This window comes from Bombina bombina, chromosome 6 (genome assembly GCF_027579735.1).
Source record: "Bombina bombina isolate aBomBom1 chromosome 6, aBomBom1.pri, whole genome shotgun sequence".
NCBI classification, from domain to species: domain Eukaryota; kingdom Metazoa; phylum Chordata; class Amphibia; order Anura; family Bombinatoridae; genus Bombina; species Bombina bombina.
This window is the reverse complement of record NC_069504.1, coordinates 524,977,558-525,004,830: the sequence shown is the minus strand read 5'-3', so window position 1 is coordinate 525,004,830 and position 27,273 is coordinate 524,977,558. Positions and strand designations below refer to the sequence as shown.

The 27,273-nt window shown below is 41.4% G+C and overlaps 1 protein-coding gene across 1 annotated transcript in view; it reads right to left on the bottom strand.

The window, feature by feature from the left end:
• The window catches only part of SLC27A2 (solute carrier family 27 member 2), a 216,226-nt gene that overhangs the window by 71,687 nt on the left and 117,266 nt on the right, over positions 1-27,273 (bottom strand). Inside the window, exons 4-6 of the mRNA XM_053717434.1 lie at positions 25,488-25,612; positions 24,735-24,929; positions 1,104-1,194 (exon numbers count right to left, since the gene is read on the bottom strand). Of these exons, the coding sequence (XP_053573409.1) occupies positions 1,104-1,194; positions 24,735-24,929; positions 25,488-25,612 (411 nt within the window). The remainder of the gene's footprint in view (positions 1-1,103; positions 1,195-24,734; positions 24,930-25,487; positions 25,613-27,273) is intronic.

Here is a 27,273-nt window from a genome sequence, read left to right as displayed (position 1 = left end):
TTACCCCTTCACTCCCTTGAAATTCTCACCAGACTGGTGCTGAGACTTTCAAATATCCAAGAGAAAGAATTCCTTGCAAATGGTTATGTTTCCAAACCGTTTAATTTGCCACCTCAGTGGTCATACATAAAGCCTATAATCCGACGTTTCAGTCCCAAAATTGGACCTTTGTAAAGGAGCAACATATCAATATCACAATAATACCCACCTTATATAGAGATAACCCCCCATTGAAAAGCCCGACAAAACAATGTGCAACGACAAAGTGACATCCGATCATTTTCGGTTGTGACAACATCATTAAAATAAATACACAAAATATAGATATTAAATACAAGCTGCTTTTACTACTAATCAAGAAGCTACAAAAAATAACTCACTTCTTTAATTAAAAACAGCACTGATGTACTTAAAAAATGGTTTCCACACTATTTAAAACTTGTGTTTCAGTAAATATTGCTCCATAAAAATAATTAGACATGGTAGTATCAACATATACATTATTTCGACTAACGTTTTTTTATGGTTTATGTTGGCGCTCTACAAATAACCGATAATAATAATAATACCAACTTTTTTTATTTTGGGACTGAAATGTTGGATTATGGGCTTTATGTATGACTACTGAGGTGACGATTTAACCGTTTGGAAACATAACCGTGTGCAATTAATTCTCTTTCATACATATAAATATGCTAAATAAATGTTCATCTATTTGTGCTATAGCAAATCTTTTAACAAACTATTCCAGTATATTTAGGGAGGACTCTGCACAGAAAGTGTTGACTCAGAGCATATTGCCATTAATGAGATACCTCACTTCCCACCACCGTACAGTCCAGAACTGTAGTGGCAATGAGAGGGAAATAGTGAACTATAAATTCCAGAATGCTATGTAACTCCCAGAATGTGCTGCTTCCTCTTAAACAGAGCTACAATCAGGGAAATTAAAAGAAAATTCCCTGTCTTTTTTGCATACGCTGTATAGCACTGCATTTTTACAAATAACTATAGTAATAATAATAGAAAGTTGACAATCTCTTAATAAGCACAAATATTGTATGATATGCAGTTATAATACATTAGGTCTTTATTAATTATACCTTTTCGAGCTTTGATACATCGGCCCTTAGCATCTCTGATTGGCTCATCGTTTTCAATATCATATTTAATAAATTCAAATGGTAGAAATTTCTGTTGAGGAAAAAACAATTAGTGAAATGAAAAAAGGCTAACATTTTAAACAAATACAAAATTATAATCAAGTGATATATTTTTTAAAGTGATGGTAAACTCTCCCATACCATATCTGTTACATTCCAGAGCACAGAAAAGGTTCACATCCACAGCAATCTTTTAAGTAAGCTTAGGCTTACCATAATTTTTAGAGGTAAAACTGGGACCACCTGGTGCTGTGCCAGTGGGGGTGTGGTCAAGGGGGTTGTGGCGATTACCGGTCCTTTTAAAGTAGTAGCTTTTATTTGCGTAATGTTTTGTGGATACTCTACCCTTCCTCAGTCAAACATGTGAATCACACAGTTTAAATAGACATAACACCACCCCCTAGTGAAAAATGCACCACTACGTTGTCATGGCAACCTATACACAACATGAGCAAATAAATAATTCATTTAAATCTCAGATTCTAAATAATGCTAAACATCAAGCATAATTACCAAATGCATAAAATAGTGAAAAGCATATACATTACAGAATTTAATATCTGCAGTGTAATATGCGTTTTATGTGTCTAATTAAGTAACAAAACCGGATACTGATAAGGCATTAATACAACATTGAATTAAATAAATGAAAAAGAAACACATAGCTGCTAAAGCTGCTTAAGAGGCTACGCTATACCATAATGCAGGAAGATTACAACTAAAATGCTATCCTGCCTGAAGTAAAGCAAGATCCACACCAAAAATCCTGCCTGTCTGCTCTTCCTGGTCATTCCCCTAAACGTGTATCACCGGTGATGTCACCAGGGTTCGGGGGGTGTAAAATTCCTAGAAAAATAAACAAAGTAGTACTACAAAATTTAAAAACATAAATTATGCTTACCTGATAATTATCTTTTCTTCCGTGGGAAAGAGTCCACAGCCGCATTCATTACTTATGGGAAATAAGAACCTGGCCATCAGGAGGAGGCAAAGACCCACCAGCCAAAGGCATAAATACTCCTCCCACTTCCCCATCCCCCAGTCATTCAGCCGAGGAACAAGGAACAGTGGAAGAAGTATCAAGGTGAAAGGGTGCCAGAAGATAAACAACAATGCCTCAAAACAACATGCTGGGGGCTGTGGACTCTTTCCCACGGAAGAAAAGAAAATTATCAGGTAAGCATAATTTATGTTTTTCTTCCTAATGGAAAAAGAGTCCACAGCCGCATTCATTACTTATGGGAAATTGATACCCAAGCCAAAGAGGACACAGAATGCCAAAACGGGAGGGTAAGAGGAGGACCAATAAAGGCACCAACCTAAAAACAGATTCCCAAGAAAACAAAATCCCAGTTCATCTGAAACAGGGATCAACAAACATTTTGGAAAATAAAAAGTGGTCCCAGAAACACAAATCTACCAACAATCCAAAGAACCTAGATAGAACCACGAGTGGGCCCAACCAAAAGCACCCACCTCAAGGACAGCATCTGTCAGGGGCCCCTGACAACCCCGCCGCAGCCCCTCAACCAAGCGAGGGACCACGACTAAAAATTCCCAGAGGGAAGATACAAGACAGAAGAAAAGGAACAACGTCCAAGGTCACAAGGAGACAACCCAGAGCCACTCAGTAGGCTACACCTGAACAGACTATATGAAAAGTCAGGAAAGGACCAGAAGAGAAACAAATGATCTCAATGACCAGCAAACGCAAAAACAGCAAGACAGCGTGGACCCGCGTCATCATATAAACGAGGACGTGAGGGAAAAACCCCCCACCCCAGTGAGCAGGGAAAACAGTCCCACACCTCAGACCACAAGAGACTGAGGATGTCTCACAAGCAAGGAAAAATTTCCGTAGCCGGAGAAAAGCTCAGGAGAGAGACAGGAAAAAGATTACAAAAAACTAGTGGCGCAAAATAAGCAGAGCCCCAATCCGAAACCGGATACGAAACAGCCCGCTCAGCGCAACTGAGCAGATCCACACTACACCACTATAGACCACTGAGCAGCGGGACATCCTTCCTGAATCAACATTTCTGAACAAAGGGATCCCAAGGATCCAACTCCCCCAGAACAAATCCGGGAACAACTGGAAGAAATCCGGGAACAACTTCCATAGAAGAACTTAAATCAAGCAATCCCAGAATTCCCCTTAAGGAACACAGTAGAAAAATAATCCGGACCGGATAAAAGAAAAACAAGGGCACCCGCAGGCATCCGCCCAGAAGGAACTTTGTCTCCGCAGGAACTGCCAAACGGAAACCATAACCTCCAGAACAAAAAGGACTGGGAAGGCTGACAGTAGACCAACCGGGGAGAAACACATCCCCACTAGCCTATCTCGAAAAACCTTGGGAGAACTGAGAAGTCCTCGGAACATAAAGGAAAGGATCCCCCAATAAGTCAAAAAGTCGTCTTAATAGGACACCCAGCCGCACAATCCTATAACGTAAAGAACAACAAGGGGGAACAATAGTATAGTGCCATTCACGGTCTGAACACCTGGAATAGGCAGGCAGGCACTTAACTGCAAGGAAACTTCAGGGTCCTGCAAGTGAATCAGTGCCATTAAAATATTAAATCGCCAATAGGTTCCTTGCCAGCTCTTTTTGATCTTATTTCCGAGTTCGGGCCCATAGTTATTACAAAGTCAATGTTTCCAAAACAGACCTGTATGCATCCCGGCGTTTGAATTAGATGTGTTGCGAACATCGTATTCTTTCCAATGGTCACAAACCACCATTCGGCACTTAGGAGTACAACTTGGTCCGGACCCGAAACTAGTGGTTGCCGTTAATTATTCAGATATTATTATAGAAGTCACTGAGCTTACCTCCTCCTGGAGTCTTAAAGAGATTTCATGGCTGGGCCGCATTGCATCTTTCAAAATGACAATCCTGCCTAAAATCCTCTACTACTTCCGCTGTATCCCTCTTAATGTCCCCAGTGCTCTAATAGATAAGCTTCAATCTCTTGGACAAAACTATATCTGGGGCAAGTCTAAGCCACGTATTGCAGCGAAAATACTCCAGAAAAAATACGAGCAGGGAGGAGTAGCAATGCCTAGCATACGCAGATATTATGAAGCAGCCAGGCTCTCTCACATCTCGGCATGGGCGGACAAGGGTGAACCACAGGGATGGAAAAGCATAGAGGCGCTAGACCTTCCATTGGGTTTAAGTCTAGCCGATCTACCCTGGATTCCTGGCCACTGTCTCGACAATCTGGGAATAAAGAATGTCATTGTCAGAGATAATCTGAAAGCTTGGCATAACCTTAGAAATCTACACGAAATTGCCCTGCATCCGTCTCCTATTCAGTCCCTACCAGCCTTACTTGCAGCCCTGCCTGACACACACGTACAACAGTGGAGAGAGTGGGAATTGAAACTGGTCTCCCACCTATACCCTTCAGGCACTCTACTCACTCCCAACAACATAAGATCAATCATCCCAGACTCTCCTCTATGGGCCACTTTTGAATACTCTAGACTTTATGCTTTCATGATATCTTGGGGATTCACCAAAGTCCTAAATAGACCCCTGACTAACTGGGAAAATTGTGGCAGCTCACTGCCAAGACTCCTAGACTCATATCATTCCATTATGACCTCCTGCAGACGTCTATGAACAGAGACAGACCCTGGCATCTTAGGACCTGGGAGGGAGATCTATCCAGACCAATCACAGACAGAGACCTGCACACTGCTATGACGTTAACTAAGAAGACTGTACATTGTGCAAACACTTTAGAGTCCTACATGAAACTATTTCTGAAATGGTATTATACCCCCTCTAGATTGTCACAGATGTTCCCTACAACATCTCCTTTATGCTGGAGAGAATGCACACAAAGAGGCTCAGATACACATATATGGTGGGAATGCCCAAAATTAACACCCATTTGGAGTCAGATATCGAACCTTTGCTCTACTCTTGGGCTATCTATTCCACTCACTCCTGAAATTGCTCTCTTGCATATCTTCCCAAGAAGTGTCCCAACTCCCATATCTAAATTGATCATCTTTGTCCTAGCGGCCACGAAAGTGGTGATAGCGAGAGCTTGGAAGCAGTCCCAACCCCCAGATATTACAGTTGTCACCTCTATAATGCAGGTATATACCAAAATGGAACAAAGTTTCTATTTTAACATGGATAAAGAGGATCTCTACTGGCAGATCTGGGAGACCCGGTTTAGCTACCAGGAAGACCATAGTCAAGCATGCAGACACTATACGGTCCCTTGACATCCCCATTAACATAACTAAACTTCCAAACCTAATGTGAGTATGCTACTTAACTGACGACCCTCGTCTATCCTTACTTAATTCCTCTTCCCCCCCCCTCCTCTTCCCCCCCCCTCCTCTTCCCCCCTCTCCCCCCCCCCTCCTCTCGGCTGCAGAGCCCCTATGCACACACACAAGCAGGTTGAATCACATAAGAAACATGATAAAAACCCTACCCCGTTCACTAATCCACCCTATGGAGGAATTATCCCATGATTCCCAGATCGGAGCAGAAGGTGCCTCAGCGAGGCCCATACTTAACTGTCATAATAATCAAATTACAGATAACAGAATAAAATGAAACGATCTTACCGGAATCTATGCCGTGGAACAGAAACACGGCCTTTCAAGTGTGATGAATAGTAGCATCGCCTCCGTCATGGACTTGAGAGAAGTCAGCATGTAGCGAAACAAAGTTCGGCAACGCCAAGTGCTGAAACGGAGTTGGGAATACGAGTCGGGATGGTGTCGCAGGGGAAGCTCCCACTGCATCTCCGGACTCTCAATTTGGCCCAGGCCCTCCACGAGAGACTGATAGGACTACTTAAAACTCCCGTCCCATGTCAAAGGGTAGCACCCTCCATAAGAGACATATGAAAAAATAATTTTAAAAGAAAACTTCTGACACATCTCTGTCAACCTCCTGGGACGAAAGACAAAGAATGAGGAAGAATGGGGGAAGTGGGAGGAGTATTTATGCCTTTGGCTGGTGGGTCTTTGCCTCCTCCTGGTGGCCAGGTTCTTATTTCCCAAAAGTAATGAATGCGGCTGTGGACTCTTTCCCATTAGGAAGAAAAAACCCTATGCTGCTCACTCAGCCTGTATTTCTAAATGTGAACTTTGAAGGGCACGAACGTTAAGCTAAGTAGGGCTGTATATGTACACTAATGTGTCCAGGTTTCAGGCGACAGCGCCTCCAAACAGGGACAATCCCAGTCAAACTGGGACTTCTGGTAAGCCTAAGTAAGCTGCATAACTAGAGCACAAATTACATGTATACCCTTAGTCCAATTTGCTTCATTCTCTTGCCATCCTTTGTTGAAGGAGTAGCAATGCACTACGGGGGGATATGCTAAAATCATCAGTTGAGCCGATAAGAGGCATATATGTGCAGCCACGAATAAACAGTTAACTCCCAGTAGTGCACTCCTACCCCCAAGGCTATGAAAGTATGCTTTTCAACAAAAGATGCCAAGAGAACAAATCAAATTATATAATAGAAGTAAATTTGAAAGGTGTCTAAAATTGCATGTTCTTTCTGAATCATAAAATAAAAAAACAGCACCATAGACTAACACTACCATGCAGGGGCAGAACTACCATTAGTGCAGCAGGTGCAGTGGCTCTAGGGCCCAAATGTTAGGGGGCCCATAGTAGCCAGTCTATACATAGGCATGTGCAGAATGTGTTCAATCCTAATGCAAGAAAGCCTTTTATTAGTGCAGAATGCAGATCCATCTATCTATTTTAACTATTCTCAAAATCATTATTCTGAGTATATGTATATTATTACTTACTACTTAGTTTTGTGGGGCTCAAAACAAGTTTTGCACCAGGGCCCTCTGTTGAGTAGGTCCGTTACTGCTAAGTTCTGATGTTACTGCAACCATTTACATTAAACACCTACTTTTGGTCTTAAAAAAAATAAAATTAATCAATAATATTCTATGAAAAACAAAATTTATGCTTACCTGATAAATTTTTTTCTCTTGTGGTGTATCCAGTCCACGGATTCATCCATTACTTGTGGGATATTCTCCTTCCCAACAGGAAGCTGCAAGAGGATCACCCACAGCAGAGCTGTCTATATAGCTCCTCCCCTAACTGCCACCTCCAGTCATTCGACCGAAGACAAGCAAGAGAAAGGAGAAACTATAGGGTGCAGTGGTGACTGTAGTTTAAAAATAAAAAACACCTGCTTTAAAATGACAGGGCGGGCCGTGGACAGGATACACCACAAGAGAAATAAATTTATCAGGTAAGCATAAATTTTGTTTTCCCTTGTAAGGTATTCTCCCAATAATAGCAAAAGTATCAAATTTGTAGAATTTAGAAAAAGTATGAAGTGAAGACCAAGTCGCCGCCTTACAAATCTGTTCAACAGAAGCCTCATTTTTAAAAGCCCATGTGGAAGACACCGCTCTAGTGGAATGAGCTGTAATTCTTTCAGGAGGCTGCTGGCCAGCAGTCTCATAAGCTAAGCGGATTATACTTCTTAACCAAAAAGAAAGAGAAGTTGCTGAAGCCTTTTGGCCTCTTCTCTGTCCAGAGTAGACAACAAACAATGCTGATGTTTGACGAAAATCCTTAGTAGCTTGTAAATAAAACTTTAAAGCACGAAACACGTCAAGATTATGTAATAGACGTTCCTTCTTTGAAGAAGGATTAGGACACAGTGATGGAACAACAATCTCCTGATTGATATTCTTATTAGATACCGCCTTAGGAACTACCTTATCTGCATGGAAGATCAGATAAGGGGAATCACACTGTAAAGCAGATAACTCTGAAACTCTTTGAGCCGAAGAGATAGCTACCAAAAACAGAACTTTCCAAGATAAAAGCTTGATATCTATGGAATGCAGAGGTTCAAACGGAACCCCTTGAAGAACTTTAAGAACTAAATTTAAACTCCATGGCGGAGCAACAGGTTTAAACACAGGCTTGATTCTAACTAAAGCCTGACAAAACGCCTGAACGTCTGGAACATCCGCCAGACGCTTGTGCAAAAGAATAGACAGAGCAGAAATCAATCAATGACTGACTCGGAGAACCCACGTTTTGATAAAATCAAGCGTTCAATCTCCAAGCAGTCAGACGCAGAGAAATTAGATTTGGATGGTTGAAAGGACCCTGAAGTAGAAGGTCCTGCCTCAGCGGCAGAGTCCATGGTGGAAAGGATGACATGTCCACCAGATCCGCATACCAAGTCCTACATGGCCACGCAGGTGCTATCAAAATCACCGAAGCTCTCTCCTGCTTGATCTTGGCAATCAGACGAGGGAGCAGAGGAAACGGTGGAAACACATAAGCCAGGTTGAAGGACCAAGGCGCTGCTAGAGCATCTATCAGCGCTGCCTTGGGATCCCTGGACCTGGATCCGTAACAAGGAAGCTTGGCGTTCTGACGAGACGCCATGAGATTCAGTTCTGGTTTGCCCCAAAGTTGAATCAACTGTGCAAACACCTCCGGATGGAGTTCCCACTCCCCCGGATGAAAAGTCTGTCGACTTAGAAAATCCGCCTCCCAGTTCTCCTGGGATATGGATGGCTGATAGATGGCAAGAGTGAACCTCTGCCCATAGAATTATTTTTGAAACCTCCACCATTGCTAGGGAACTCCTTGTTCCCCCTTGATGGTTGATGTAGGCTACAGTCATGATATTGTCTGACTGAAATCTGATGAACCTGACCGCAGCAAGCTGAGGCCAAGCCTGAAGAGCATTGAATATCACTCTTAGTTCCAGAATGTTTATCGGAAGGAGTGCCTCCTCTTGAGTCCACGAGCCCTGAGCCTTCAGGGAGTTCCAGACTGCACCCCAGCCCAGAAGGCTGGCATCTGTCGTTACTATTGTCCAATCTGGCCTGCGGAAGGTCATACCCTTGGACAGATGGACCCGAGATAGCCACCAGAGAAGAGAATCTCTGGTCTCTTGATCCAGATTTAGTAGAGGGGACAAATCTGTGTAATCCCCATTCCACTGACTGAGCATGCAAAGTTGCAGCGGTCTGAGATGTAGGCAGGCAAACGGCACTATGTCCATTGCCGCTACCATTAAGCCGATTACTTCCATACACTGAGCCACTGAAGGGCGAGAAGTAGAATAAAGAACACGGCAGGAATTTAGAAGTTTTGACAACCTGGCCTCTGTCAGGTAAATCTTCATTTCTACAGAATCTATCAGAGTTCCTAGGAAGGAAACCCTTGTGAGAGGGGATAGAGAACTCTTTTCTTCGTTCACTTTCCACCCATGAGACCTCAGAAATGCCAGCACAATGTCCGTATGGGACCTGGCGATTTGAAAATTCGACGCCTGTATCAGAATGTCTTCTAGGTAAGGGGCTACTGCTATACCCCACGGCCTTAGGACCGCTAGGAGTAACTCTAGAACCTTTGTAAAGATTCTTAGTGCTGTAGCTAACCCAAAGGGAAGAGCCACAAACTGGTAATGCCTGTCTAGGAAGGCGAACCTGAGAAACCAATGATGATCTCTGTGTATCGGAATGTGAAGATAAGCATCCTTTAAGTCCATGGTAGTCATATATTGACCCTCCTGGATCATAGGTAGGATGGTTTGAATAGTCTCCATCTTGAAGGTTGGGACCCTGAGAAATTTGTTTAGGATCTTGAGATCTAAGATTGGTCTGAAAGTTCCCTCTTTCTTGGGAACTACAAACAGATTTGAATAGAAGCCTTGCCCCTGTTCCTCCTTTGGAACTGGGTGGATCACTCCCATAACTAGGAGGTCTTGAACACAATGTAAGAATGCCTCTCTCTTTATCTGGTTTGCAGATAATTGTGAGAAATGAAATCTCCCTTTTGGGGAAGAAGCTTTAAGTCCAGAAGATATCCTTGGGACACAATTTCCAACGCCCAGGGATCCTGGACATCTCTTGCCCAAGCCTGGGCGAAGAGAGAAAGTCTGCCCCCTACTAGATCCGTTTCCGGATCGGGGGCTGATCTTTCATGCTGTCTTAGAGGCAGCAGCAGGTTTTTTGGCCTGCTTTCCTTTGTTCCAAGCCTGGTTAGGTCTCCAGACCGGCTTGGACTGGGCAAAATTTCCCTCTTGTTTTGTATTAGAGGAAGTTGAAGCTGCGCCACTCTTGAAATTTCAAAAGAAACGAAAATTAGTCTGTTTGGTCCTTAATTTGTTGGACCTATCCTGAGGAAGGGCGTGACCTTTTCCTCTGGAAATATCAGAAATGATCTCCTTCAGTCCAGGCCCGAATAGGGTCTGCCCCTTGAAGGGAATGTTGAGAAGCTTAGACTTTGAAGTAACGTCAGCTGACCAGGATTTAAGCCATAGCGCCCTACGCGCCTGAATAGCAAAACCTGAGTTTTTAGCCGTTAGCTTGGTTAAATGAACAACGGCATCAGAAACAAATGAATTGGCTAGCTTAAGAGCTTTAAGCTTGTCAAGGATATCATCCAATGGGGTTTCTACCTGTAGAGCCTCTTCTAGAGACTCAAACCAGAAGGCCGCAGCAGCAGTGACAGGGGCAATGCATGCAAGGGGCTGGAGAATAAAACCTTGTTGAATAAAAATGTTCTTAAGGTAACCCTCTAATTTTTTGTCCATTGGATCTAGAAAAGCACAACTGTCCTCGACAGGGATAGTTGTACGCTTCGCTAGGGTAGAGACTGCTCCCTCCACCTTAGGGACCGTTTGCCACAAGTCCCGTGTAGCGGCATCTATAGGAAACATCTTTTTAAAAACAGGAGGGGAGAGAACGGTACACCTGGTCTATCCCATTCCTTAGTAATAATTTCTGAAAACCTCTTAGGTATTGGAAAAACATCAGTATAAACAGGCACTGCATAGTATTTATCCAATTTACACAATTTCTCTGGGACTACAATGGCGTCACAGTCATCCAGAGTTGCTAAAACCTCCCTGAGCAACATGCGGAGGTGTTCAAGCTTAAATTTAAATGTAGACATATCAGAATCAGGTTGAAGTGTTTTCCCTGAGTCAGAAAAATCACCCACAGATAGAAGATCTCCTTCTTCGGCTTCTGCACATTGTGAGGGTATATCAGACATAGCTACTAAAGCGTCAGAGAGCTCTGTATTTGTTCTAGCCCCAGAGCTGTCTCGCTTTCCTTGTAACCCTGGCAGTTTGGACAATACTTCTGTAAGAGTATGATTCATAACTGCCGCCATGTCTTGTAAAGTATACGCAATGGGCGCGCTAGATGTACTTGGCGTCCCTTGAGCGGGAGTTATAGGCTCTGACACGTGGGGAGAGTTAGTCGGCATAACTTCCCCCTTGTCAATTTCCTCTGGTGATAAATCTTTTAAAGCCAGAATATGGTCTTTATAACTTATAGTAAGATCAGTACATTTGGTACACATTCTAAGAGGGGGTTCCACAATGGCTTCTAAACATAATGAACAAGGAGTTTCCTCTATGTCAGACATGTTTAACAGACTAGTAATGAGACCAGCAAGCTTGGAAAACACTTTAATTAATGTGAAAAAGCAGATTATAAAAAACAGTACTGTACCTTTAAGGGAAAAAAACAAACACAAAAACTGCAAAACAGTGAAAAAAGCAGTTATCTTTATGAAATTTTTACAGTGTGTATAACAGACTAAAATAGAATTGCACCCACTTGCAAATGGATGATTAACCCCTCAGGCTCAAAAACGAAGCAAAAAAAAAAACCGTTATAACAGTCACAAGCAAACTGCCACAGCTCTACTGTGGCTCCTACCTTCCCATAAAACGACTTTTCTAGGCACAAAAACCCTTTATAGAGGTCCAATATGTCAGGGGACTCCTTCAGGGAAGCTGGATGTCTCAGAATGTAAAAACAACTGCATAATTAGAGTGTGAAAATAGGCCCCTCCCACCATGTACTCAAAGTGAAAGGGCCTTAAATAACTACTCCTAGGAGAAATCTAGTCAGCCATGTGGAAAACCAGGCCCCAAATAAAGATTTATCACCCTCAGTAAAAAAAACGTTCTTTATATATATGCAAACGTTTTACATACTAAGCCATAATAGAAAGTAATATGAATATTACCCTTTACTGCAAGCATGATGCCAGTCGTTTATTAAATCACTGCAATCAGGCTTACCTTAAATATATCAGGCACTGTCAGCATTTTCTAGTTCTTATCATCCTCTAGAAAAAAATATACTGAACATACCTCAGGGCAGTTAATTCTGCAGGCCGTTCCCCCAGCTGAAGTTTCTCCATACTCTTCAGTTATGTGTGAGAACAGCAGTGGACCTTAGTTACAACCTGCTAAGATCATCAAAAACCTCAGGCAAAACTCTTCTTCTAATTTCTGCCTGAGGTAAAAAACAGTACAACGCCGGTACCGTTTAAAAATAACAAACTTTTGATTGAAGATAAACTACACTAATTCACCACATCTCTCTTGATACTTCCCTTGTCGAGAGCTGCAAGAGAATGACTGGAGGTGGCCGTTAGGGGAGGAGCTATATAGACAGCTCTGCTGTGGGTGATCCTCTTGCAGCTTCCTGTTGGGAAGGAGAATATCCCACAAGTAATGGATGAATCCGTGGACTGGATACACCTTACAAGAGAAATAGGGGTTCGTATATAAAAAAAAATTGCTTGTTTAATCCTTTGACATTTAAACAAATCAACAAATTTTAACTACACTGAATGATTAATCCATTAAAGGTTGGAATATTTCTATGCTGAGCCGAGTGAATAGTTAGTTATTGCACAGTTGTACCCTGTTAGCCTTCACTTTGGCAATAAATACCTAAAATAAAACTTTGTACTGGTTTAACTCTTTTTATTAAATAATATGATCCATGTAATGATTTAACAAACATTTTTCTGTTCATAAAAGATCATAGAATTAATACAACTACACTGAATTTTGAGTGCTGACACTTCCATCCCTTGACAGTCAAAAGCTTGTGAATAGCAACTTTAGTCCTTTACATTTCTATGTTTTATTGCTTTCCAGTATAGCTGTGGTTTTCATGCTAGATCTTACCCATTAGATCAATTTAATTATTTTATCAAATGTACCTCCCTCCTTACCACTACAGCATACCGAAGTAGGCTCAGGAACCTGCTTGCGTCTTAAGCACTGTATATCAGTGGTGCTTGAAAACAGAATTTATGTTTACCTGATAAATTACTTTCTCCAACGGTGTGTCCGGTCCACGGCGTCATCCTTACTTGTGGGATATTCTCTTCCCCAACAGGAAATGGCAAAGAGCCCAGCAAAGCTGGTCACATGATCCCTCCTAGGCTCCGCCTACCCCAGTCATTCGACCGACGTTAAGGAGGAATATTTGCATAGGAGAAACCATATGATACCGTGGTGACTGTAGTTAAAGAAAATAAATTATCAGACCTGATTAAAAAACCAGGGCGGGCCGTGGACCGGACACACCGTTGGAGAAAGTAATTTATCAGGTAAACATAAATTCTGTTTTCTCCAACATAGGTGTGTCCGGTCCACGGCGTCATCCTTACTTGTGGGAACCAATACCAAAGCTTTAGGACACGGATGAAGGGAGGGAGCAAATCAGGTCACCTAAATGGAAGGCACCACGGCTTGCAAAACCTTTCTCCCAAAAATAGCCTCAGAAGAAGCAAAAGTATCAAACTTGTAAAATTTGGTAAAAGTGTGCAGTGAAGACCAAGTCGCTGCCCTACATATCTGATCAACAGAAGCCTCGTTCTTGAAGGCCCATGTGGAAGCCACAGCCCTAGTGGAATGAGCTGTGATTCTTTCAGGAGGCTGCCGTCCGGCAGTCACATAAGCCAATCTGATGATGCTTTTAATCCAAATATAAAGTGAGGTAGAAGTTGCTTTTTGACCTCTCCTTTTACCAGAATAAACAACAAACAAGGAAGATGTTTGTCTAAAATCCTTTGTAGCATCTAAATAGAATTTTAGAGCGCGAACAACATCCAAATTGTGCAACAAACGTTCCTTCTTCGAAACTGGTTTCGGACACAAAGAAGGTACGACTATCTCCTGGTTAATGTTTTTGTTAGAAACAACTTTTGGAAGAAAACCAGGTTTAGTACGTAAAACCACCTTATCTGCATGGAACACCAGATAAGGAGGAGAACACTGCAGAGCAGATAATTCTGAAACTCTTCTAGCAGAAGAAATTGCAACCAAAAACAAAACTTTCCAAGATAATAACTTAATATCAACGGAATGTAAGGGTTCAAACGGAACCCCCTGAAGAACTGAAAGAACTAAGTTGAGACTCCAAGGAGGAGTCAAAGGTTTGTAAACAGGCTTGATTCTAACCAGAGCCTGAACAAAGGCTTGAACATCTGGCACAGCTGCCAGCTTTTTGTGAAGTAACACAGACAAGGCAGAAATCTGTCCCTTCAAGGAACTTGCAGATAATCCTTTCTCCAATCCTTCTTGAAGAAAGGATAGAATCTTAGGAATCTTTACCTTGTCCCAAGGGAATCCTTTAGATTCACACCAACAGATATATTTTTTCCATATTTTGTGGTAAATTTTTCTAGTTACAGGCTTTCTGGCCTGAACAAGAGTATCAATAACAGAATCTGAGAACCCTCGTTTTGATAAGATCAAGCGTTCAATCTCCAAGCAGTCAGCTGGAGTGAGATCAGATTCGGATGTTCGAACGGACCTTGAACAAGAAGGTCTCGTCTCAAAGGTAGCTTCCATGGTGGAGCCGATGACATATTCACCAGATCTGCATACCAAGTCCTGCGTGGCCACGCAGGAGCTATCAAGATCACCGACGCCCTCTCTTGATTGATCCTGGCTACCAGCCTGGGGATGAGAGGAAACGGCGGGAATACATAAGCTAGTTTGAAGGTCCAAGGTGCTACTAGTGCATCTACTAGAGTCGCCTTGGGATCCCTGGATCTGGACCCGTAGCAAGGAACCTTGAAGTTCTGACGAGAGGCCATCAGATCCATGTCTGGAATGCCCCACAGTTGAGTAATTTGGGCAAAGATTTCCGGATGGAGTTCCCACTCCCCCGGATGTAATGTCTGACGACTCAGAAAATCCGCTTCCCAATTTTCCACTCCTGGGATGTGGATTGCAGATAGGTGGCAGGAGTGAGTCTCCGCCCATTGAATGATTTTGGTCACTTCTTCCATCGCCAGGGAACTCCTTGTTCCCCCCTGATGGTTGATGTACGCAACAGTCGTCATGTTGTCTGATTGAAACCGTATGAACTTGGCCTTTGCTAGCTGAGGCCAAGCCTTGAGAGCATTGAATATCGCTCTCAGTTCCAGAATATTTATCGGTAGAAGAGATTCTTCCCAAGACCAAAGACCCCTGAGCATGCACAGTTGTAATGGTCTTAGATGAATGCGCGCAAAAGGAACTATGTCCATTGCCGCTACCATCAAACCTATTACTTCCATGCACTGCGCTATGGAAGGAAGAGGAACGGAATGAAGTGTTTGACAAGAGTTTAGAAGTTTTGTTTTTCTGGCCTCTGTCAGAAAAATCCTCATTTCTAAGGAGTCTATTATTGTTCCCAAGAAGGGAACCCTTGTCGACGGAGATAGAGAACTCTTTCCTCGTTCACTTTCCATCCGTGAGATCTGAGAAAGGCCAGGACTATGTCCGTGTGAGCCTTTGCTTGAGGAAGGGACGACGCTTGAATCAGAATGTCGTCCAAGTAAGGAACTACTGCAATGCCCCTTGGTCTTAGTACCGCTAGAAGGGACCCTAGTACCTTTGTGAAAATCCTTGGAGCAGTGGCTAATCCGAAAGGAAGCGCCACGAACTGGTAATGCTTGTCCAGGAATGCGAACCTTAGGAACCGATGATGTTCCTTGTGGATAGGAATATGTAGATACGCATCCTTTAAATCCACCGTGGTCATGAATTGACCTTCCTGGATGGAAGGAAGAATTGTTCGAATGGTTTCCATTTTGAACGATGGAACCTTGAGAAACTTGTTTAAGATCTTGAGATCTAAGATTGGTCTGAACGTTCCCTCTTTTTTGGGAACTATGAACAGATTGGAGTAGAACCCCATCCCTTGTTCTCCTAATGGAACAGGATGAATCACTCCCATTTTTAACAGGTCTTCTACACAATGTAAGAATGCCTGTCTCTTTATATGGTCTGAAGACAATTGAGACCTGTGGAACCTCCCCCTTGGGGGAAGCCCCTTGAATTCCAGAAGATAACCTTGGGAGACTATTTCTAGTGCCCAAGGATCCAGAACATCTCTTGCCCAAGCCTGAGCAAAGAGAGAGAGTCTGCCCCCCACCAGATCCGGTCCCGGATCGGGGGCCAACATTTCATGCTGTCTTGGTAGCAGTGGCAGGTTTCTTGGCCTGCTTTCCCTTGCATTGGTCTCCAGGCTGGCTTGGCTTGAGAAGTATTACCCTCTTGCTTAGAGGACGTAGCACTTGGGGCTGGTCCGTTTCTACGAAAGGGACGAAAATTAGGTTTATTTTTGGCCTTGAAAGACCTATCCTGAGGAAGGGCGTGGCCCTTACCCCCAGTGATATCAGAGATAATCTCTTTCAAGTCAGGGCCAAACAGCGTTTTCCCCTTGAAAGGAATGTTAAGTAGCTTGTTCTTGGAAGACGCATCCGCTGACCAAGATTTCAACCAAAGCGCTCTGCGCGCCACAATAGCAAACCCAGAATTTTTCGCCGCTAACCTAGCCAATTGCAAAGTGGCGTCTAGGGTGAAAGAATTGGCCAATTTGAGAGCACGGATTCTGTCCATAATCTCCTCATAAGGAGGAGAATCACTATCGATCGCCTTTACTAGCTCATCGAACCAGAAACACGCGGCCGTAGTGACAGGGACAATGCATGAAATTGGTTGTAGAAGGTAACCTTGCTGAACAAACATCTTTTTAAGCAAACCTTCTAATTTTTTATCCATAGGATCTTTGAAAGCACAACTATCTTCTATGGGTATAGTGGTGCGTTTGTTTAAAGTAGAAACCGCTCCCTCGACCTTGGGGACTGTCTGCCATAAGTCCTTTCTGGGGTCGACCATAGGAAACAATTTTTTAAATATGGGGGGAGGGACGAAAGGTATACCGGGCCTTTCCCATTCTTTATTTACAATGTCCGCCACCCGCTTGGGTATAGGAAAAGCTTCTGGGAGCCCCGGGACCTCTAGGAACTTGTCCATTTTACATAGTTTCTCTGGGATGATCAAATTCTCACAATCATCCAGAGTGGATAATACCTCCTTAAGCAGAGCGCGGAGATGTTCCAACTTAAATTTAAATGTAATCACATCGGGTTCAGCTTGTTGAGAAATTTTCCCTGAATCTGAAATTTCTCCCTCAGACAAAACCTCCCTGGCCCCCTCAGACTGGTGTAGGGGCATTTCAGAACCATTATCATCAGCGTCCCCATGCTCTTCAGTATCTAAAACAGAGCAGTCGCGCTTGCGCTGATAAGTGGGCATTTTGGCTAAAATGTTTTTGATAGAATTATCCATTACAGCCGTTAATTGTTGCATAGTAAGGAGTATTGGCGCGCTAGATGTACTAGGGGCCTCCTGAGTGGGCAAGACTGGTGTAGACGAAGGAGGGAATGATGCAGTACCATGCTTACTCCCCTCACTTGAGGAATCATCTTGGGCATCATTTTCAGTGTCACATAAATCACATCTATTTAAATGAGAAGGAACCTTGGCTTCCCCACCTTCAGAACACAGTCTATCTGGTAGTTCAGACATGTTAAACAGGCATAAACTTGATAACAAAGTACAAAAAACGTTTTAAAATAAAACCGTTACTGTCACTTTAAATTTTAAACTGAACACACTTTATTACTGCAATTGCGAAAAAGTATGAAGGAATTGTTCAAAATTCACCAAAATTTCACCACAGTGTCTTAAAGCCTTAAAAGTATTGCACACCAAATTTGGAAGCTTTAACCCTTAAAATAACGGAACCGGAGCCGTTTTTATCTTTAACCCCTTTACAGTCCCTGGTATCTGCTTTGCTGAGACCCAACCAAGCCCAAAGGGGAATACGATACCAAATGACGCCTTCAGAAAGTCTTTTCTATGTATCAGAGCTCCTCACACATGCGACTGCATGTCATGCTTCTCAAAAACAAGTGCGCAATACCGGCGCGAAAATGAGGCTCTGCCTATGATTAGGGAAAGCCCCTAGAGAATAAGGTGTCTAAAACAGTGTCTGCCGATATTATTTTACAAAAATACCCAGATTAAATGATTCCTCAAGGCTAAATATGTGTATATATGAATCGATTTAGCCCAGAAAATGTTTACAGTCTTAATAAGCCCTTGTGAAGCCCTTATTTACTGTCTGAATAAAAATGGCTTACCGGATCCCATAGGGAAAATGACAGCTTCCAGCATTACATCGTCTTGTTAGAATGTGTCATACCTCAAGCAGCAAAAGACTGCTCACTGTTCCCCCAACTGAAGTTAATTCCTCTCAACAGTCCTGTGTGGAACAGCCATGGATTTTAGTAACGGTTGCTAAAATCATTTTCCTCTTACAAACAGAAATCTTCATCTCTTTTCTGTTTCAGAGTAAATAGTACATACCAGCACTATTTTAAAATAACAAACTCTTGATTGAATAAAAAAAACTACAGTTAAACACTAAAAAACTCTAAGCCATCTCCGTGGAGATGTTGCCTGTACAACGGCAAAGAGAATGACTGGGGTAGGCGGAGCCTAGGAGGGATCATGTGACCAGCTTTGCTGGGCTCTTTGCCATTTCCTGTTGGGGAAGAGAATATCCCACAAGTAAGGATGACGCCGTGGACCGGACACACCTATGTTGGAGAAAACATGTTTTTAACAATGCTATATAGTGCACTAAACACATACATGCTACTTATATTACATAGGTGTGCTCCCATGACATGGAGCCACGTTTTAAAACAGACAAATTGAGAAAAAAAATGAATTATTTTTTTTAAACGGCACACTCAAGGAAAATTATAAAACATTATATTATGACTCATTGTCAATTAATAAATAGTAGGGTAAATGGTAAAATAGTAGATTTATTTTCAAGTTTCCATTATAATTTTTTGGAATCCCCTTTATGTGGAATAAGCCGTGAAGCACATAGGTTAACAATACCTGTCAAAATTGTATTTGTGATTTGAGTGCTGACTCAAGACATTTTGTGGCCTGGGCCCTAGAATGAAACTTTCCATCTAATTCTAACTATAGTTCAGCAGTATCAACAATTCTAATTCAGCAGATTAAAATGTCATATAGGGGTGTGGAAACACCAATCTTATGGACCCCATATATAATTAATGTCTCTTCAAAACACTTTAGGCCATTATGTACTCTATGTGCAACCCCTGTCAAATACTGCCTGGGTCCCATGGTCTCACCTTGTCCAATCATAGAGCTGGCCGGGTAGAATAATATTTTATCAACAAGATTTAGTACAGGGACAACCACTTGGAGTAACTATATAAATTCTAAGCTTCTGCATTTTAAAATGCTGAGGTAATATTGAGACTCATGGGATTCGCTACACTAATACAATTAAAAGCAAACTATTATATATATATAATATAATAGTAAAGATAGAAAAAATTACCAGGGTATATATTAATGCCCTAGAACAGCAAGGGATGATAAACGGCACACAAAAAAGACTTGCAAAAATGTATAATTTATTCCCAAGAATACAATTCAGTATATAAAAATATTTTTTCTGTCAGTGTCAGTCACCACTACGGACAGCAAATTCTAAAATAGAACATTCCAAGTGCAAAAAGACCTAATTCTTTCCCTATTCTATCTATTTAGAAATAGCATCATAAGCAATAAGGGGTTAACCAGCAAAATTATTGTTTACAATAAGATATATAATGAATCCGCTGTTGGGACATATGTTAAGTAGGCAATATACATGCATAAACAGGTAGCTGCAGTCCATACAAAAAATTAACTAGATGATATGTAGAAAGCGCTTTCACACTCTTTATATGCACAGGTGCATTTCCTCTGTAAAGCAGACAAACATGCCGCAGCTATTCCTGCTGCATCGAGAGTCAATAGCAAGTATTATTTCTTGGTTGAAAAGCACAACATATACTTAGCTTAGATCCTCCGATTATGTTGTTTCCACCTGTTTTCTGCTTGCAAGCACTTGCGGTGATTTCTTGGCGTGTGACGTCAACAGCAGTAGGAGTGGCGGAGCGTCACCAGGGACTGTGAGTGGCTGTAGACGGGAAGAAGCTTTTCATTGGTCAAGAGACGCCCAGTTGATTCGGTATTTCACCGTAAACTTTGCCAGGGGTTCTGACAAAGTACAATAACAGAAAGTACTGTGTACGATCACTTCTCATGCAGGCACGTCCTTTATTGCATTCCAATAGAACACCTTTAAAACCACTCACTCCACCGCCGGAGTCACATCAGCAAATCGATTGCTCATTTAGATTGTACTGCTGCATATATAAAGCCAGAATGTCTCTTTGAGAAACAGAAGATTCAGGGAATAGGTCTAGATTGATGCACTAGAAATCCTGACCCATGGTACAGTCTACAAGTACCTGGGTATCACAAACACATAGTGCCAACGCACGTTTCTCCACCACCTCCAGTATGTGTTACAGGGGATCATCAGGGCATATAGAGTCCTCACCGGACATCCTCTTTTATGCAGATACCTGATTGCTTACAGGTGATTTTCCCAAGCAGCCTTGCAACACCTTAAAGCTGTATCGCCTTTAACCCTGAATACCTAAAAATCACAGAGCTCGATATTGTGTGAAGAAGTAATAGTTAGTTACATTGGTTCAACCTAATTCCTAGTTACCCCCAATATTTTCAATACACACAAAATTAGGTAGAATTTACCCTCTCTCCTGGCGCACACTACAAATGGATGCTTATCTCATTTCAAATAGTTATTTATAAAAAGTGGACAAATTCAAGCTTATCATTCAAACCTTTTGGTAATCTAGTTCCCAATCTGTAGATCCATTTGGCCTCTTTTTGCAAAAGGACCCTATCATTGCTACCACCACGTCCATTCGTGATTCCTTTGTCTATTATGATAAATTTTAATGAATCTACATTTTTATTATGTACATTACAGAAATGCCTAGCAACATTAGTTTCTCTGGAGTGGACAATATCGTCTCTGTGCTCCTGTACTCGGTCCTTTACCATTCTTTTGGTTTTTCCAACATAGAAGGCAGGACAGGAGCACCGTAGAAGATATATTACCCCTTCCAACCTGCAATTAAAAAAGAACTTTATGTCAAAAATCTTTCCATCCTGGACAGAGAATTGTTTTGTGCTATCCATGTGGGCACAGTAAACACAGTGCCCACATGGAAAGCTATCTTTAATTCCTCTGTCCTTTCTTAGCCAGTCAGAGGCCGAAGGGCCCCTTGAGAAATGGCTCCTCACCAATTTGTCTTTTAAACTCTGTGCTTTCCTGGCTGTCAAAAGTGGGATATCTCCCATCACACTTCTCACTTTTTCATCTAGGGATAAAATGTGCCAATTTTTCTTAAAAACTGACCTTAAGCTTTCCCATTGATTGTTGAAATTGGAAATAAATCTAATCTTACTTTGTTCCTTTTTAGAGTTATTTCGATATAACAAATTATCCCTAGACATATTTCTGGCTTTCCAGAGAGACTTCTTAAGGCACTTATTGGAGTAGCCTCTTTTAAGAAACCTCTCTTTTATTAGTGCCACATGAGTATCAAACTTTGATAAAGAAGAGCAGTTTCTCCTCAAACGGAGGACTTGGCCATACGGAATCCCTTTTTTAAGGTGGCCCGGATGGCTGCTACCTGCATGTAAGATATTGTTAGTTGCGTTCTTTTTCCTATAGTTTTCCGTCACTATTCGTACACCCTCTTTTTTCAAAGTAACATCCAGAAAATTTAATTCTGCTATGTTAGTTTCAGACGTCAGGATAATGTTCTTGTCGTTGTGGTTTAGGACAGCAACGAACTCATTGAATTCTTCTGCCGTCCCATCCCACAAGACAAGAACATCGTCCACATACCTAATCCACAGTAACACCTTGTCCTCAAAAGTCCTTGAATAGTATTCAAAGATCTCTGATTCCCAAAGTCCCAGGTGTAGACATGCATATGTGGGGGCACAAACTGCCCCCATCGCCGTCCCGCACAGCTGGCGAAAGACCTGTCCGTCAAAAGCAAAAACATTGTTTTTCAAAACAAACTAGAGCAGAGAGTAGACAAATTCAGTGTGTTCAGCATATGTCGGTCCTCTAGTTTCTAAGAACCTCCTAATTGCTGCTAGACCTATTTTGTGTGGGATGGAGGAGTAAAGACCCTCTACATCAAGAGATGCCAGAATGGTCTTTTCGTTTACTTCTACTCCATCTAACTTTCTCAAAAGATCAGCTGTGTCTTTTACATATGATGTGAGAGTTAGTAAAAAGGGTCGCAGATATTTGTCAACATACTCCCCAATTTTTTCTGTAGCACTCCCTATCCCCGAGACTATAGGCCTTCCCGGGGGACAATGCATATTTTTATGCAGCTTCGGCAGTACATAAAAGACTGGCATGACTGGGTGCTCAGGATAGAGGAATTTGAACTCATTTTGGGTAATGACCCCTTTACTCCTCGCATCATTCAGAAGTTTAAATAGGGAGTTTTGAATGTGGTAGAGGGGATTACCACCAAGTTTTTCATATTGGTTTCTATTATTTAACTGCCGTTTAACTTCATTCACATATAGATGTTCATCAAGTAGAACCAAGTTGCCGCCCTTGTCGGCAGGCTTCATCACCAAACCTTTGGCCATACTTAGTTCTTTTAAAGCTTTTCTTTCCCTAGGTTTTAAATTGTCAACTGTTTGTTGACAAGATAAATCCTCAATATCTTTCTCCATTTGTTTTACAAATAGGTTAACCGCTGGAACTAGGGACAGTGACGGCATATATGTTGATTTCGGTTTAAAAGCATACTTTTTCTCCACAATGAGATAATCTTCCGTTTGTAGTGTGCGCCAGGAGAGAGGGTAAATTCTACCTAATTTTGTGTGTATTGAAAATATTGGGGGTAACTAGGAATTAGGTTGAACCAATGTAACTAACTATTACTTCTTCACACAATATCGAGCTCTGTGATTTTTAGGTATACAGGGTTAAAGGCGATACAGCTTTAAGGTGTTGCAAGGCTGCTTGGGAAAATCACCTGTAAGCAATCAGGTATCTGCATAAAAGAGGATGTCCGGTGAGGACTCTATATGCCCTGATGATCCCCTGTAACACATACTGGAGGTGGTGGAGAAACGTGCGTTGGCACTATGTGTTTGTGATACCCAGGTACTTGTCGACTGTACCATGGGTCAGGATTTCTAGTGCATCAATCTAGACCTATTCCCTGAATCTTCTGTTTCTCAAAGAGACATTCTGGCTTTATATATGCAGCAGTACAATCTAAATGAGCAATCGATTTGCTGATGTGACTCCGGCGGTGGAGTGAGTGGTTTTAAAGGTGTGCTATTGGAATGCAATAAAGGACGTTCCTGCATGAGAAGTGATCGTAAACAGTACTTTCTGTTATCGTACTTTGTCAGAACCCCTGGCAAAGTTTACGGTGAAATACCGAATCAACTGGGCGTCTCTTGACCAATGAAAAGCTTCTTCCCGTCTACAGCCACTCACAGTCCCTGGTGACGCTCCGCCACTCCTACTGCTGTTGATGTCACACGCCAAGAAATCACCGCAAGTGCTTGCAAGCAGAAAACAGGTGGAAACAACATAATCGGAGGATCTAAGCTAAGTATATGTTGTGCTTTTCAACCAAGAAATAATACTTGCTATTGACTCTCGATGCAGCAGGAATAGCTGCGGCATGTTTGTCTGCTTTACAGAGGAAATGCACCTGTGCATATAAAGAGTGTGAAAGCGCTTTCTACATATCATCTAGTTCATTTTTTGTATGGACTGCAGCTACCTGTTTATGCATGTATATTGCCTACTTAACATATGTCCCAACAGCGGATTCATTATATATCTTATTGTAAACAATAATTTTGCTGGTTAACCCCTTATTGCTTATGATGCTATTTCTAAATAGATAGAATAGGGAAAGAATTAGGTCTTTTTGCACTTGGAATGTTCTATTTTAGAATTTGCTGTCCGTAGTGGTGACTGACACTGACAGAAAAAATATTTTTATATACTGAATTGTATTCTTGGGAATAAATTATACATTTTTGCAAGTCTTTTTTGTGTGCCGTTTATCATCCCTTGCTGTTCTAGGGCATTAATATATACCCTGGTAATTTTTTCTATCTTTACTATTATATTATATTTATTTAAAGGGTGGCACCATCTAGCATAAATTAGCAATATTACCTACTCTCTCACGCCCCCTATATATGTTATTTTATATATATATATATATATATATATATATATATATATATATATATATATATAATAAATAAGTGATTGTGTGATATATCGGGGAACAGAAAGTGGATGTACTGCATTATACTAACATGCTGATCTTTCAGTTACATGCAAGCCTATAAACATTAGGCCTACTGCTTTTAAAATGGAGACACCAGTAATCTACAATAAAATGAAAACATTTTTGGAGGGTATAAAAGTTACCTTAAGCAAGTAGTTTACTCTTCCAACTGCACCAATTGTGTTTGTGTAATTGATGAATGCAATATTTCCCTCAGTTGATGCATAAAATTCCAGCATTCGAATGTCACCAAATCTTCTCAGAAATTCACCCCAGATATCAGTGCGGAGACCATTTCCTATAGCAAGCCTTACATTGTGTGAGGCATCATCGTCACTCTGAAAAAGTATAATAGATTTAGTTATTAAAAAGATTTATTGATCAACTTATTTTAAACCACATGCTGAGACTTGAAAGCACACCAACCAATATGTGTTATGACTTTAATATCAAAATAAGTATTTCCCTTATAAATAGTGCTTTACTTATACAGTTATACATAGGTGTTCCTACATTTTAATACAAATACTGCATTATTGACTACAATAAATGTGAGGTGCCATATTTCCTGGTAGTATTCAAATGCTTACAGGTTAATGGACATACTAGTTTGCAAATTATTTTCTGTTAAAATAAATAAATTAAAAATTTAAATGAGTATGTAAAAAAAAATTGGAGCACATTATTTTTAAAACGTAAGTTATTGAAGGGCTTTTTTTTTATTATTTTTTATATAAACTCATGAAGTGTCTTTAAACAGAAAATTATTTTTTCAGTTATGTTCTTTAATAATCAAATGAAAACTTCACTACAATATTTTTCAGCTTCAGCAATCACATTTTCTCTTGTACAATGTATGAAATATCAGAGCACTATGAGAACACAACTATGAATACCTTTGGGACATTACAGATATATCGCAGCACCTCCCCGATGTATAGTATTACGGTTACGTTGTACTTTCTGCAGTCATCCCAAAACTGGCTGGCTGAAAATTTCTGACGTAAGACCACTGTTGCACCTGGCAGCAAAAACAAGAGAAGCAGAGGGATGGAGTTACAGATTTTAAAAACATTTGTATTTTAGCAAGCAATCTCCACTATACAAGGAACACAAATAAAAAGATTAGAGAGGCTTTACTAGTCCATGGATCAAACAGCAAGTAAATAAACCACTCGATTGTCCTTTTGATCTGTAATGCAATGTTTTTTCCCTTGCAATGAAAAATGCTATTGGGACTGATTATAGGTAGGGTCAGAATCTCTTCTATATCACTATTCCGTATTTGAAGATTTGATCACATTATGCTACAAACATGGACAACCAAGTACATTGAAAAAAAGGGAAAAATGGCCTTTCACATTTGGTTTATGATCCAGGAAAAAGGTATATTAGAAGGGCAAGATATCCCTCACTGGGATAGGGAGAATCCTCATTAGATACCAGGTTTTATTGGAAGGTTCTGAAAATGTACCTTTTTATTCATTAAAAGAAAAAACTTATGTTACCATGAAATGTCTCATTAAAGGGTATTTATCGCTCCCACTTGCACCATAACCCTGCCAGAAGTAAGGTTTTTGCGTATAAATGTATAAATGGTCCCACCTCCTGCTCTATTGGCAATTCCCCCTTGTGTTTCCTATTCTGAGGAATAAATAGTCCACAGTATGCCCCCATTTCCCCCTCCCACGTCCCTACACACAGGAATGTGTATACAGTAAACAAACCCTGATTTATTACAGCTTGTCAAAATGCTTTATTTCTTCCATTGTTTGCACTCACTAGCACTGCCATGGGCATGTCCCTCCTGTCAATGGGTCACAGGTGATGGGTATATGGCTCTTTGTCACGGCTCTTCCTAATCCTCTGTGCTGTCCCAGTGATTGATATATGATCCCCGGCTCCTGCTCTCACTAGTCCCCATCACCTGTCCCTGTGTTTCAAGGTCTTGCATTCCTGGTCACTGCTCCCTGTACCCCACATGTCATGTCCCTGCTTCCCTGGGTCCTGCCTGCGGGGGTATATGGTCCCTAGTTGCCGGGGCCTCCAGCGACCCTGAGCACCTCCCATGATTAAGCAAGTCACAGTCCCGCAGTAATCAGAGCTCTCCACCCCACACGCCGTCACTGAGCCGGCAAATCTAACACTCCCCTTGGCCTGCTGCACTTTAGATATGCGACCAATCCCCCTGCTCTCATTCAGATCCAGACTGGGAGAAAGAGAGGGAGGGCCGGTGAAAGGAGGAGCCACTCAGGCCAGCAATACGTCCGCTACGTGGTGATAGCTGGCCTCCTTAAAAAAAAAAAAAAACTTTAAAAAAAGTGCTCCCCCTGCTGGAGAGTCTAAACTGTAAACATTTTTGGCTGAATAAATATAATTTTTCCAATAGGGGGTATATTGGAGAAATTATATTTATTCAGCCAAAAAAATCAGGGGCCAGGGAGTTCACGAGCCTCCACTGTATATATATATATATATATATATATATATATATATATATATATATATATATATAAAAATATATATATATATATATATATATATATACACATAAACAAACATATTTAGACATATATATGTATGTATGTATACATGTATGTATGTATGTATGTATCTCAATGTTAAAGCCCTTTGCCTGCCTTTTTTTCTAACACCCGATACCTTATTCCTTTGAGCCTTTAT